The 13,355-nt window shown below is 45.1% G+C and overlaps 2 protein-coding genes across 4 annotated transcripts in view; both read left to right on the top strand.

Annotated features, from left to right (window-relative positions):
* NAA50 (N-alpha-acetyltransferase 50, NatE catalytic subunit) overlaps nt 1–13,355 on the top strand; it is a 293,674-nt gene that overhangs the window by 164,957 nt on the left and 115,362 nt on the right. The gene's annotated exons all lie outside the window — the stretch shown is intronic.
* Nucleotides 9,229–13,355, top strand: part of SPICE1 (spindle and centriole associated protein 1) — a 44,670-nt gene continuing 40,543 nt past the window's right edge. Inside the window, 2 exon segments of the mRNA XM_042448368.1 lie at nt 9,229–9,426; nt 13,096–13,143. Coding sequence (XP_042304302.1) covers nt 9,328–9,426; nt 13,096–13,143 — 147 coding nt within the window. The 5' untranslated portion in view covers nt 9,229–9,327.

The raw sequence follows: 13,355 nt of genomic DNA, 5'->3' as shown, positions 1-13,355 counted from the left end.
TATCACACGTGGGAGGGTTTGCAGCTCAGATCCTCAGTCACTCCTGTTCTAGCAATGCAAAGCATGATGACGTTTTTTCACACCAGATCCAGAGTCACTCCTGCCCAGCAATGCGGATTGAGGTTAAAACGTGATGTTTTACCACACCTGGTTGCCTTTCCATTGTCCTGCCGAATTGAGGGGGAAGCAGAGTCAGTTCTATTCCAAGCAAATCACGTGATATGGATTCAAGCAAAGGGGAGTGAGTGCACATTGTATTACCACACTGGAGGGTTCAACTATTCGAATCAGCACCGTTGCACATGCTCAGTGGGGCTCTGGACGCTGTCCTCCTTCCCTGCCCCCTCCCTAGCTGTCATTCTTCATCGGGATGAAGAAGCAGTCAGGGGATGATGGGATAGGTCACTGGGGCCAGGATCGGGATGCAGGAGAAGGCAGAGGATGATGGGATAGCTCGCTGGGGGTCCCTGGGGCCAGGATCGGGATGCAGGAGAAGGCAGGGGACGATGGGATAGCTCGCTGGGGGTCCCTGGGGCCAGGATCGGGATGCAGGAGAAGGCAGGGGGTGATGGGATAGCTCGCTGGCGGTCGCTGGAGCCAGGATCGGGATGCAGAAGAAGGCAGGGGGTGATGGGATGGGTTGCAGGTTGGCAGAGGGGGCAAGATGGCATGAAGGAGGAGGGGAATGACGGAGCAGGACGCAGGGGGCCAAGGGGGGGTGACATCGGAGTGGTTTTCCACACCAGACCAATACAAAGTGCAATCGAAGTGAGCTTGGAAGCAAATTCCGTGAAGTCACTTTTTTTTCAGTTTTACCAAAATGAGGGGTCACTTTGGAATCTGTGGAAGCACCTTGCAAGGAGCTCCCATAGAAAGGAATGGCGTCTGATAACACATTCACATTACGACGTGAATGTGCATCGCTGGAAGCACAATCACATCAGAACTGACCTCCAAAAGCTCTAAAAATCTCCATTTGATAAACCTCGTAGTGACAATGCCGGATCCCCATCGTTACTGGATCAGACCACAGATAGTCAGGTGCTGGTGGAATGAGGAGGTGCTCCAGTTGTGGGATGATGAGATGTGGATGAGCCACTTTAGGATGCCCAGGCAGACCCTCTTTGACTTGGCAGATATCCTACGGCCCCATATTGCTGCAACAGACACCGTGATGAGGAGGGCAATTACATTGGAGGAGAGGGTCGCCATCGCCATTTGGTGGCTTACTAGCCAGCTCATATATCAGAAGGTGGCCAGACAGTTCCAGATTGGGGTCTCCACAGCAGCGGTGATATGCATCCATGTGTGCAAGAGTTTCTACAGAGGGATACCCACAAGGGTACCCGAATGTACTTTGCAGGTGTAGAAATGCTCTCCACATGAGGGAGGAGAGAGATCATCTGTGCATTGTTGGGCTTCAATGCACACACAAGGCCTTGGCCAAGTTTATCCAGGGATGGGGATGCTGGGATTTGCATATCAAAAACATCTGGAGGGCCACATTATCCTCACCCCAGCTACAGATATATAACCATGGATACACTACTGCTGAAGACACTACTACATCAAGGCAATCTCCATTTTGTTTTCCAAAGCTACCCAACATGTGCTATGTGCAGGCTACATTTGTCCTCCTTTGCGAGGAGGACGACATTTGGGCACCCTCTCAATGGGAGAAGCAGTGGCACCGTAAGAGAGAATCAAGAAAACCATAGAAAATTACTAGATATTTCTATGGTTTTGGTTATTTTTTTAGCTTTTTTAAATTTGGTCACATCCTACATTTTTATGGAAGGCCCGCCATTGTTGCGGTTGCCTCCTCCTCCTCCTTGGTGGTTATGAAAAATCCCGGTCTCGCTGAGATTTCCGGATCCTCGGCCAGAGGGTCCTCCTCTGAAACCTCTGGCTAAACTACAAATCCCAGGACCCAGGAGACGACCTGATGGGGAGCCAGAGGGATAGCAATGGGGCTGCAGAGAGCAATGGGGTCTAATTAGGGGAGTCTTCAGTTTCCCAAAATGAGGAGAACCTGAGGCGGGTTGGAGGGGGGAGAATGTAGGGTTGGGGTTCCTGAAAGAGAGAGGGAGCGAGGGAGTGGCTTTTGTATCCTAGGAGAAGAGAGTTGGGACCAGGCACACCACAATCCTACCACGAATATTTCTCCCATGAAGTCATCTTACCCAGCAAACTTCCTTATCCTAAAACTTGTCATACCACTCTATGACACCATTTTTTTTACAACCACAATTTCAAACAGGGATCTTCAAACCATTTTCGCAATATAACAGGACAAAATTGACATTTATATTAAAATGGAAGAAGTCTGGAAATATGGGGGGGGGAACAGTACTGTCACATTTAAAATAGCACCTGTGGTCAGCCTACACAGGACTCTTTGCTGGTTTGACTCTACCATGAAGTACATGTCTAGAGAGCCAACAAAGTCTGAGATTGGATATACCAGTACTGCGACCACAAGGTTCTGAGTTCGATTACTGCGATTCTAAGGTTGAGAGCCTTCCATCCTTTTGTAGGTTGGTAAAATTAGTACCCAACTTGTTGGGGGCAATTGGCTGAAAAACATTGTAAACTGCTTAGAGAGAGATCAGCACTTTAAAGTGATATAGAAATGTAAATGTTATTGCTCTCAGGCCACATCTTCATTTTTCAGGCAGCAGTATTCAGCTACAGTCCAACCAATATTTTCAGCAACTCCTTCTTCAGTAAGGGAGCTATAATGACATTACAGTTGTAACTTGGCAAAGGATCACGTGTAGCACAATGGTAACTGTCAAAAGAGTTATTATAGTTCTGGCCATCTTAAATAGCGGAGAAATAATCCCACGCCACTTCTGCACTAGAACTGGCTCCTGACCCTCTGCTGTGAGTGTGGAGGCAATGCAGAAGGGCACCAGGTGGATTTTGCAGATGACCGAATATCTCACAAAACAAGTTACCAGAATTCCATAGCATTTAGTCAGGGAAGTAGTACCAAACTAGATTATTTCTGCAGTTTGGATACAGCCATAGTTCTGAATAATACCACTTCCATATAAAAAGACAGAAAAATGTCACACATTCTGCATCATATCAAGAAGTTTTAGTATTGAAATCCACATGATGCTTCTGCACTCTGTATATGTGCTTTTGAGTCAACTTTTGGTGCATGGCGGCCCCATGAATTTCACAAGATTTTCTTGGGCAAGGAATCCTCAGAGGTTTTGCCAGTTTTTTCCTATGAAGTGTAGCACTTGGTATGGATTGGCAGACTACCATCCAAGGACTAATCAGGGCTGACCCTGCTTTGGACAGGATCTTCAGGGTATTTAGGCCCTTAGTGGTGCACTAGACACGAAATTTTGTTAAAGATAGAAACCAGTCTGAGATCTGTGGGGAGGCCGTTCTCTAAGGACACATTCATGTTGTAGTTTGACACCACTTTAACTCTCGTGGCTCCATCTTGTGGAGCTGCATCTTTCAGATGCAGCCACTGTCAGGCAATGTGGAATCCTTGAATCTGTAGTTTGAGGTCTCTCAGAGAACTCTGATGCTGCACCACAGTGGCATCAGCCGGTGTGGTAACTCAGGGTGTCACCCTCTCACTGACCTCCTCTTCCTATAACACACCATACAAAATCCTTAAAAATGGTTTTTGTACTAATGTTACTCATAAATTGTAATTCCATATATCACTGAATGTAATGACCATAGTTGTGACATAAACAACTAGCAAAAATTAAAATGATACCTTTAAACTGCAGTATTATACACACAGGCTAAATGTATTTACATATTCATAGATTCTTGTGGTTAAAGTGGAAATTTGGTAAGATGTCGTGGTTTTAATGAAAATTTAAAAATATTTTTTATGGGCCACTCCTTTCTCCTCCCACTGAACCTCACTCCAATTACCCCATCTCTTCAGTATTTCAAATGGACACAGGTGAACACCACAACCTGTTTCTGACCAAAGGCAGATGTTTTGGGGAGCAGTTGTGTCACTTTCCTCTTTAAGGTGTCACCTGGTGTAGCCTGGATCCCCACAGTGACACCCCTGCCTCACCAAACTAAAAAATCCCAGGATTCTGTAGCATAGAGTCACAGCAGTTATAGAGGTGTCAAATTACTTTATTCCTGCAGTGTGGATACACCCTTGGTCCCACCACCATCAGAGACCCCTTTGCTGAAGATGCAGGAAAAGGCCTTCCTCATCGGACTTCCAAAGTGTCTTGCAAGGGAACTAGATGTTGCCCTCCATGATGACTCTGCCAGTAGATAGATTTCCTGTTCAGGTAGGCCTCCAGCAGCTGACTGATTGGGAAGGACAAAGCATTAAACAGATAGACGTTGTGCTTCTTACGGACTCTACAGACCGCCCCTTTTCGTACTGGATCGGGCCGTGACAACCTCATGCCGCAGCCCCAATCCAGCTTTCCGAGGGCGCCATAGCTGCGGTGGCACGACTGTATAGTGCCCCTTTGGCGCTGTGTCATCTAAACGCAGCGCTGGAGGTACACTCTCTTTCCCACCACCATTCCCTTCTCCTTTTGTGTCGTGTCTTTTAGATTGTAAGCCAGAGGGCAGGGAACCGGCTAATTAAAAATAATAATTGTAAGCCGCTCTGATAGCCTTTAGGGCTGAAGGGCGGGGTATAAATACCATAAAATAAATAAATAAATAAATAAAATAATAATACCATGTGGCGTCTGGAGCAGCATGCAGCATCAGAGTGCCCTGGGGGTGGGGTGGAGTCAGGCATACGTTGTCAGAATGCTGCACCCCGACTCTGCCTCCAGGCCAGTCTTTCAGGCCAATCTGTAAAGGCTCATAGGTTTTAATTATTTTACTTGTGTTGTTCTTAATTCAGTTGTGCTTTAACATATTTCTTAAATTGTGGTTTAATATTGTAGCTTACTGTGTCTTTATTTGCCTTTTCGTAATTTTATGAGATCCCTCTGAGTCCCACGTCTGTGAGAAAGGAGGGATGTAATTCAAGTCTATTGTTGTTAATTGCCTTCAAGTCAATCCCAACTCATGGCAGCCCTGTGGATGAGACACCTCCAAGACCTCTTGTCCTTCACTTCTCTGCTTAGGTCATGTAAACCCATGCCTCTGACCTCCCTGATTGAGCCTATCCATCTTGTGTGTGGTCTTCCTCTCTTTCTGCTACCCGATACCTTTCCCAGCATTAATGTTAATGATTCGTGCCTTCTCATGATGTGGCCAAACTACAACAGCCTCAATTTTATAATCTTGAAGCCCATACAAACAGGCCACAATAAAGCTGCTTTGGGTCATGTTAGAGGTATGCTGTTTAAAGGACTGGAGCGCAGCTTTGGTGCAGCTTCTGGCCTCTTAAGATGCATGTTTAGCCTGGAGAAAAGAAGGTTAAGAGGTGATATGATCGCCCTGTTTAAATATTTGAAGGGATGTCATATTGAAGAGAGAGCAAGCTTGTTTTCTGCTGCTCCAGAGAACAGGACTCGGAACAATGGATGCAAGCTACAGGAAAAGAGATTCCACCTGAACATTAGGAGGAACTTCCTGACAGTAAGGGCTGTTCGACAATGGAATGCACTCCCTCGGAGGGTGATAGAGTCTCCTTCCTTGGAGGTCTTTAAACAGAGGCTGGATGGCCATCTGTCAGGGATGCTTTGATTTGGATTTCCTGCATGGCAGGGGGTTGGACTGGATGGCCCTAGTGGTCTCTTCCAACTCTACGATTCTATGATTCTATGTGTAATTTAAACAGCATACCTCCAAAGTGACCCAAAGCAGCTTTATTTTGGCCTGTCTGTATGGGCCCTTCGCTTCCAGGGGGAGTTCTGGCTTGATCTGTTAATGGACCCCATTTGTTTGTCTTCTTGGCTGTCCATGGTATCCTCAGCACACTTCTCCAGTACCACATGTCAGATGAATTGACTTTCTTCATATCTTCTTTCTTAACTGTCCAGGTCTGACATCTGTATCTGGTGATGGGGAATACAATGGTTTTGATGATTCTAACTTTAATGCTCAATTTACCATTTAGGATCTTTTCTAGTTCTTTCATGGCTGCCCTCCTCACTCCTAATCTTCTTCTGACTTCTTGACTACAGTCTCCATTTTGGTCAATATTTGATCCAAGGTATGGGAAATCTATAACTATTTTGATTTCCTTGTTACCTAAGTTGAATTTAAGTTGATCCTCCATGGCTGCTATATTTTTCTTAGTGTTCAGCATTAAGCATGCCTTTGCACTTTCTTCTTTGATTTAGTAATTGTCCCAAGTCCTTGCTGTTTGCCACTAGTAGTATGGCACCACCTGCATATCTCCGATTATTGATGTTCCTTCCTCCTATCTTCACTCCTCCTCCTTTTGGATCTAAATCTGCTTATGATGTTTTCTGCATATAAGTTGAAGAAATGGGGTAATAGCCTTGCCTGACCCTCTTGCCAATTGGAAACCATTTTTGTTTCTTCAAATTCTAACAGTAGCCTCTTGTCCCAAGTACACATTTCTCTCAAGACTATCACATGTAGTGGCACTCCAATTTCTTTAAGAGCATTCCATAGCTTTCCATGATCTATGCAGTCAAAGGCTTTGCTGTAGTCTATAAAACACATGCTGATTTTCCTTTGGAATTCCATGGTGTGCTCCATTAGCCATTGTATGTTTGCAATATGGCCCTTAGTGCCTCCTTTCCTGAACCCTGTTTGGACCTCTGGAATTTCTCTCTCCATGTATGACTGATGTTTGTGTTGCAGAATTGTGAGCATAATTTTGCTTGCATGGGAAATTAATGCTATGGTCCTACATGCGTTGCAGTGTCGTGTCTCTTTTTTTGTGGACAGGGATGTAGAGTGCCCATTTTTAGTCTGTTGGGCATCATTTTGTTTCCCATTTGTTGGTACAACTATTTCAGTTAACACTTGAGTTGATTCTATCCATGTGAATTGTAGCAGTTTGAATGGAATATCCTCCATTCCCAGTGATTTATTCTCATTCTCTTATTGTAGCTTCCACCTCACTTTCTAGAATTTGGGGCTCATCTTTGTATGCTTTTTCATTCCATGTCCTTCACTTTTTCATGCCTTTTATATAGTTCTTCTGTGTATTGCTTCCACTGTCTTTGTATCTTCTTGGTCATGTGGTGTGTCTGTACTATGTCCTCTGTATGCGTGTGTGTTGTGTGCCTTCAAGTAGATTCCAACTTATGGCAATCCTTATCACAGGGTTTTCTTGACAAGTTCCTTCAGTGAGGGGTTGCCATTACCTTCTCCAGAGGAGGCTGAAAGAGTGACTTGTCCAAGGTTACGCAGTAGCTTTTTATGGTTGAGCTGGGAATCAAATTTGGGGTTAATCCTCGTCCGGTTCTTCAATCCATGCATCCTTCATTTTTTCATCTCTTTTATATAACTCTTTTGTGTATTACTTCTGCTGTGTTTTTATATCTTCTTGGTCCTGTAATATGCCTGTCATGTGCGTGTTGTGTGCCTTCAAGATGTTTCTGACTTGTGGTGATTCTAAGGTGACCCTATCCTGGGTTTTTCATGGCAAGATTTATTCAGAGGGGGTTTGCCCTTGCCTTCCCCTGAAGCTGAGAGTATGTGACTTGACACCCAGTGAGTTTTATGGCTGAGCTGGGATTTGAACCCTGGTAGTCTCCAGAGTCGTAGTCCAACACTCAAACCACTATGTCACACTGGCCGAAGAGTGGAATAGTAGCACTAAAATTGTCCAGAGTCAATGGGCTCCATTTGCAGTTCCTATTTTGCTGTTGTTGTAATGCTGTTGTAATTGTATATAATGGGACTTGAGCATCCACAGATTTTAGTACGCACCGGTGTGTATGTGTGTGTGTCGTGGAACCAAACCTCAGTGGAAACCAAGGGCCACTGTAGTAGTAGTAGTAATAATAATAATAATACTCCCTTGTATATAATGGTACACAGGAAGGAAGTCTCACTGTCTTCTTCTGCGCCTTCAAGTCATTTCTGACTTATGACAACCCAAAAGTAAGGTTATCATGGGGTTTCCTTGGCAAGGTTTGTCCAGAGGTTTACCATTGCCTTCCCCTGAGGAGGCTGAGAGTATGAGACTTGCCAAAGGTCGCCCAGTGGGTTTCATGGCTGAGTTGAGAATCAAACCCTGGTCTCCAGAGTCGTAGTCCAACACTCAAACCACAATGCCGCACTGGCCAAACTACACACCTCTTAATTGCATAGGATGCAGCTGTGGCAGTTATGAGTGGAACAGTAGCACTAAAATTGTCCAGTCAATGGGCTCCAGTTCCAGCTCCTATTTTATTGTTGTTGTAATGTGCCTTCTGATTTATGGTGAGCTTTATCATGGAGCTTTCTTGGCAAGTCCAAGGCTTTCATGGCCGGCATCCATAGTTTTTTGTGGTTTTTGTGGCTATGTGGCCATGTTCTAGAAGAGTTTCTCCCTGACGTTTCGCCAGCATCTGTGGCTGGCATCTTCAAAAGATGCTTGCCTGGAAAAAGTTGGGTGTATGTATGTATGTATATACACACACACATACATACATACTCACACAGGCTCACACAGTATATATACACCCAACTTTTTCCAGGCAAGCATTCTCTGAAGATGCCAGCCACAGATGCTGGCGAAATGTCAGAAAGAAACTCTTCTAGAACATGGCCACATAGCTCGAAAAAGCCACAAAAACTTATTTCTTGGCAAGGTTTGTCCAGAGGAGGTTTGCCATTGCCTTCCCCTGAGGAGGCTGAGAGAGTGTGACTTCTTGCCAAAGGACACCCAGTGGGTTTCATCATGGCCAAGCTGGGAATTGAACCTTGGCCTCCAATTGGGAGCGAGCTTCTTTTCTGCTGCTTCAGAGAACAGGACCTGGAGCAATGAATGCAAGCTGCAGGAAAAGAGATTCCAGCTCAACATTAGGAGGAACTTCCTGACAGTGAGGGCTGTTCGACAGTGGAAGACACTCCCTCAATGGAGTGTAATGGAGTCTCCCTCCTTAGAGGCCTTTAAGCAGAGGCTGGATGGCCATCTGTCTTTGGTTATGCTTTGACTGAGAGTTCCTGCATGGCAGAATGGGGTTGGACTGGATGCCCTTGTGGTCTCTCTCTTCCAATAATGAGGCAATATTCCCATTCCCTCAGTGTACACACAAGCCCCGTCCCTCCCTCCAGGCGCTTGAGGCCCAACTAGGCCTAGGCCCCAACTAGGCCTGGGCGGGGTTCCCTGGGCAACGGGCGCCAGGGCGGGACTAAGGGGCGGCAGCGGCGGGGCTTTTGAGCGGCGCTGCGGGGCCTGGCTGAGCGGCCCCTACTACTAGTCTCTCCCTCCTCCTCGGAGCCATGTCGCTGCTGAGGCGGAACTGCTTCCTCGGAGGAGCCTCCAGGAGGCCGCCCAAGGCCGGCAGGAAGAAGCCCAGCCCGGCCAGGCAGGAGTGGGACGTGAGTGAAGCCCAGGAGGAGCAGGAGGTCGCAAGGGGGGAACTCGGAGTCGCCAAGAAACGCTGCAGCAAAGGGAAACGGAAATGGGAAGGCGCCATTTTGCAGCCCCAAACAGCCCTTCTTAAACTCCCATGAAGTGGGAGGATTCGAACACAGAGCCAGCCCTCTTCGTCTGCATTAATGGGTTGCCATAATTGTCCACTATTACCAGGGACAAAATGTAGGACGAATTCGAGACCAAACTGTAGGACAACTGCAGGACAAAACTCAGCCCAAAATGTAGGACGTTTAAGGTCCTCCCTTTTTCTTAAACATCCTACATTTTGGGCTGAGTTTTGTCCTGCAGTTGTCCTACAGTTCGGTCTCGATTTTGCCCTACATTCTTGTCCCGGGTTTTAGTGGACAGTTATGGCAACAAGTTGTGGCACCTTTGAGGCTCACTAAAAGAAAGAAAGAAGTGGGCAGCAGGAGCTTCCCTAGAAGTCTCCAATCTACTTCCTCAGATGCATTTGGTGGAGTGGAAGCCAGAGACAAAGCTATATATATATATATATATATGCCATTGGTGTGTGAAAATGCCAATGCGAATTCAAAACCCTTTAATAAATGAAATAACAAAACTTGGTGGCGCAGTGGTTAAATGCTTGTACTGCAGCCATTCACTCAAAACCACAAGGTTGCGAGTTCAAGACCAGCAAAAGGGCCCAAGCTCGACTCTGGTTTGCATCCTTCCCAGGATGTCGCTAAAATGAATACCCAGACTGCTGGGGGCAAATTAGCTTACTTGCTAATTAGCTTACTTGCTGTTCACCGCTGTGATCTTTGGAATAGCGGTATATAAATAAAACAAATTATTATAATTAATAACAAAACTTTATTTATATCCCACCTCTCTGCACATGGCAATCAAGGCAGTTTAGACACATACAATCCCCCATGTCCCAATAATCCCCACCCTCCCCTAAAACATCACATTAAACAACTATTAAAAGCATGCATTAAAATAAACAAGAGCGATTGAATAGGGCTATAGCATATTCAAAGGGACAATAATTCAGTTGGTTGGTGGCCGGGTTTTCTATTCAGGGAAGGCCTGCCAGAAGAGATCCATCTTGACAGCCTTTTTAAAGCTGTCTAAGCTGGTATAATATGATGGGTCTCCTCTGGCAGGGCATTACGCAATCTGGGAGCGGAGAAGTCAACTTAGGCTTTAAAGGTTGCAACAAGTCTAGGAGCATCTCCAGAGTGCAAACACAGTCTTTAAAGGGCCTGTGGTTGTATCGCAATACCTAGAATCATAGAGTTGGAAGAGACCACAAGGGCCATCCAGTCCAACCCCATTCTGCCATGCAGGAAATCCAAATCAAAGCATCCCCGACAGATGGCCATCCAGCCTCCGTTTGAAGACCTCCAAGGAGGGAGATTCCACTAGACTCCGAGGGAGTGTGTTCCACTGTCGAACAGCCCTTACTGTCAGGAAGTTCCTCCTAATGTTGAGGTGAAATCTCTTTTCCTGCAGCTTGCAACCTGTATTAGGAGCTCTGACTGTGAGTACCTCCATTTTGTCTGGGTTCAGTTTCAGTCTGTTTTTCCTCATCCAGTCCATTGCCGCTTTAAGACATTGAGAGGAGAGACACCATCTGTAGTCGTAGCTGTTGACCGAGACGTGGGAAAATATATCCGGGTGTCATCAGCGTACTTTAAATCTGGATTTGCTACTTCATTTCAATACACAAAGGATTTTGAATTGACATCCTCAGATACCTATTCCATATATAGCCCTGTCTCTCACTCCCGCTCCAATAAATGCATTTGAAGAAGTAGACTGAAGTCTATGAAAGCTCATGCTTTCTACATTCTAAATCATAATAATAATAATATCAAAAGGATCTGAGGAAGTAGACTGAAGTCTATGAAAGCTCATGCTGCCAACTTAGAATCGTAGAGATGGAAGAGACCGCAAGGGCCATCCAGTCCAACCCCATTCTGCCATGCAGGAAATCTAAATCAAAGCATCCCCGACAGATAGCCATCCAGCCTCTGTTTAAAGACCTCCAAGGAATGGGACTCCACCATGCTCTGAGGGAGTGTGTTACACTGTCAGGAGGTTCCTCCTAATGTTGAAGGCCATCCGAGGGCCTGCTTTTAATGCTTGGTTCTCCAACTTTGCAGGACTCCCTCAGACTGGAGTGTGGGTTGTGCCATGCTGAGGGGGAAAATCATTCCCTTGGATGCCTCCAACGCTACTTTGAGGGAGAGTTTTTCCTTTCTTCACGTACAAAGAGATGCCCACGGTGTCAGAGACTGCAGGCGGTGCCGTTTTCTTTTCAATGTTCCCTCAAAGAGGCACCTGGATGGCAGCATGATTTGAGCACTGCTGGACCAAGACTTTGGAGGCCAAGGTTCAATTCCCAGCTTGGCCCCTTTAAATGGAGATTCTGAGACTGTTGGTTGTATTTTCATATGTTTTCATGAATCCCAAATAAAAATAAAATAAAATTTGCACTCCTGATTTTAATACGGCAGCTTTTTGTTGCTAAAAAAATAATAAAAATTCAAAGGTTTAGTGTCATAGCAGAACACTGTGGCCCTATACAGACAGGCAAAAATAAAGCTGCTTCGAGTCACTTTGGAGGTATGGTGTTTCAACGATCCATGCGTCCTAAGAGTCCAGAAGCTGCACCAAAGCCACACTCCAGTCCTAAGTATTGGAGTGCAGCTTTGGTGCAGCTTCCAGACTCTTAGGACGCATGCATTATTGAAACATCATACCTCCAAAGTGACTCAAAGTAGCTTTATTTTGGCCTGTCTGTATCAGGCCAATATTTTGAATCTGGGACTCATGATGGGAGCTCACCCCATCTGATAATGCTGCTGACAGTTAGGCTGTTAGATAAATGCCTGCTATAGGGATGTGTAACAGATGCCTCAGTTTTGAGATGCATGTGGGAATATGTGATTTTCACCACAGATGCCTGCTAGAAAGGCAGAGAACTCTTCAATAGATGATTAAGTCGGTGTTATGTAAAATGTTTAAGTCTATATGGTGGTGTTTCCTAAGATGTTCCAGTATATAATATATTTGATTGCTTATGCACATAGGAAAAGTAAGAATATGACTAATTTAAGATGTCTATGATCCCCCTAAAAGAGAGTTAAAATGCATGTTACTGTTTTGATAATGTAAACAAGAAGTGTAAAAGATTTCAAAGCTACATATGCATTTCCCCATAGCAAATATTCTGGAATTCCAGTGTTTAAGGTTACTTATGGGGAAAACTCATGCTCTCCCTGCCTGTAAAGACAGTATTGTTCTTCATGAATTTGGAATTTGGAAGCTAGGGGACTCATACAGTTAGATACAGTCCAACTGACACATGGCAGTAGGCTTGCAACTCCTTTAAATAAAGAAATGGGATGGAGAAACCATATATGCTTCATTAATGATAACCATTAGCAAGAAGAAGGGAGTCCAGGTGGTGAAACCAACAATGGAAGTGGAGTCTACTCATGGAAGCGGGGACAGAGTATGAGATTTTGCTGCAGCCCCATCAACCCCATAACTCTGATATCTGAACAAAGTTGGGATGTGAAAGAAAAATTTGTAGAGATATGTTTGTTGGGATCAGTTTCCCTTTCTGTTCTTACATGTGATATGTTTTATTGCAGAGCACTATTCATGATCTCACTGTGCATCGTGCAACTCCTGAGGATATTGTAAGTTGGTAATCTGTCCTTGATGCACTTATACTGAAGCCATTTTTGTTGTGTAAAGGCAAATTATATGTGCAAGCAGCTAAATTCTTATGTCTGGATCTGCTTCACACGTATATAATAAAGGGTGGGATCCAACCTTTTATGCTAAAGGGGTATGTGAGCGAAAGACCCTGTACTCTCATTATGCCCAACACCTTTCTCTTTGTAGTACT

Source organism: Sceloporus undulatus, chromosome 2, assembly GCF_019175285.1.
Source record: "Sceloporus undulatus isolate JIND9_A2432 ecotype Alabama chromosome 2, SceUnd_v1.1, whole genome shotgun sequence".
NCBI lineage: Eukaryota > Metazoa > Chordata > Lepidosauria > Squamata > Phrynosomatidae > Sceloporus > Sceloporus undulatus.
The sequence above is the reverse complement of the archived record's forward strand: the minus strand, read 5'-3'. Positions and strand labels throughout refer to the sequence as shown.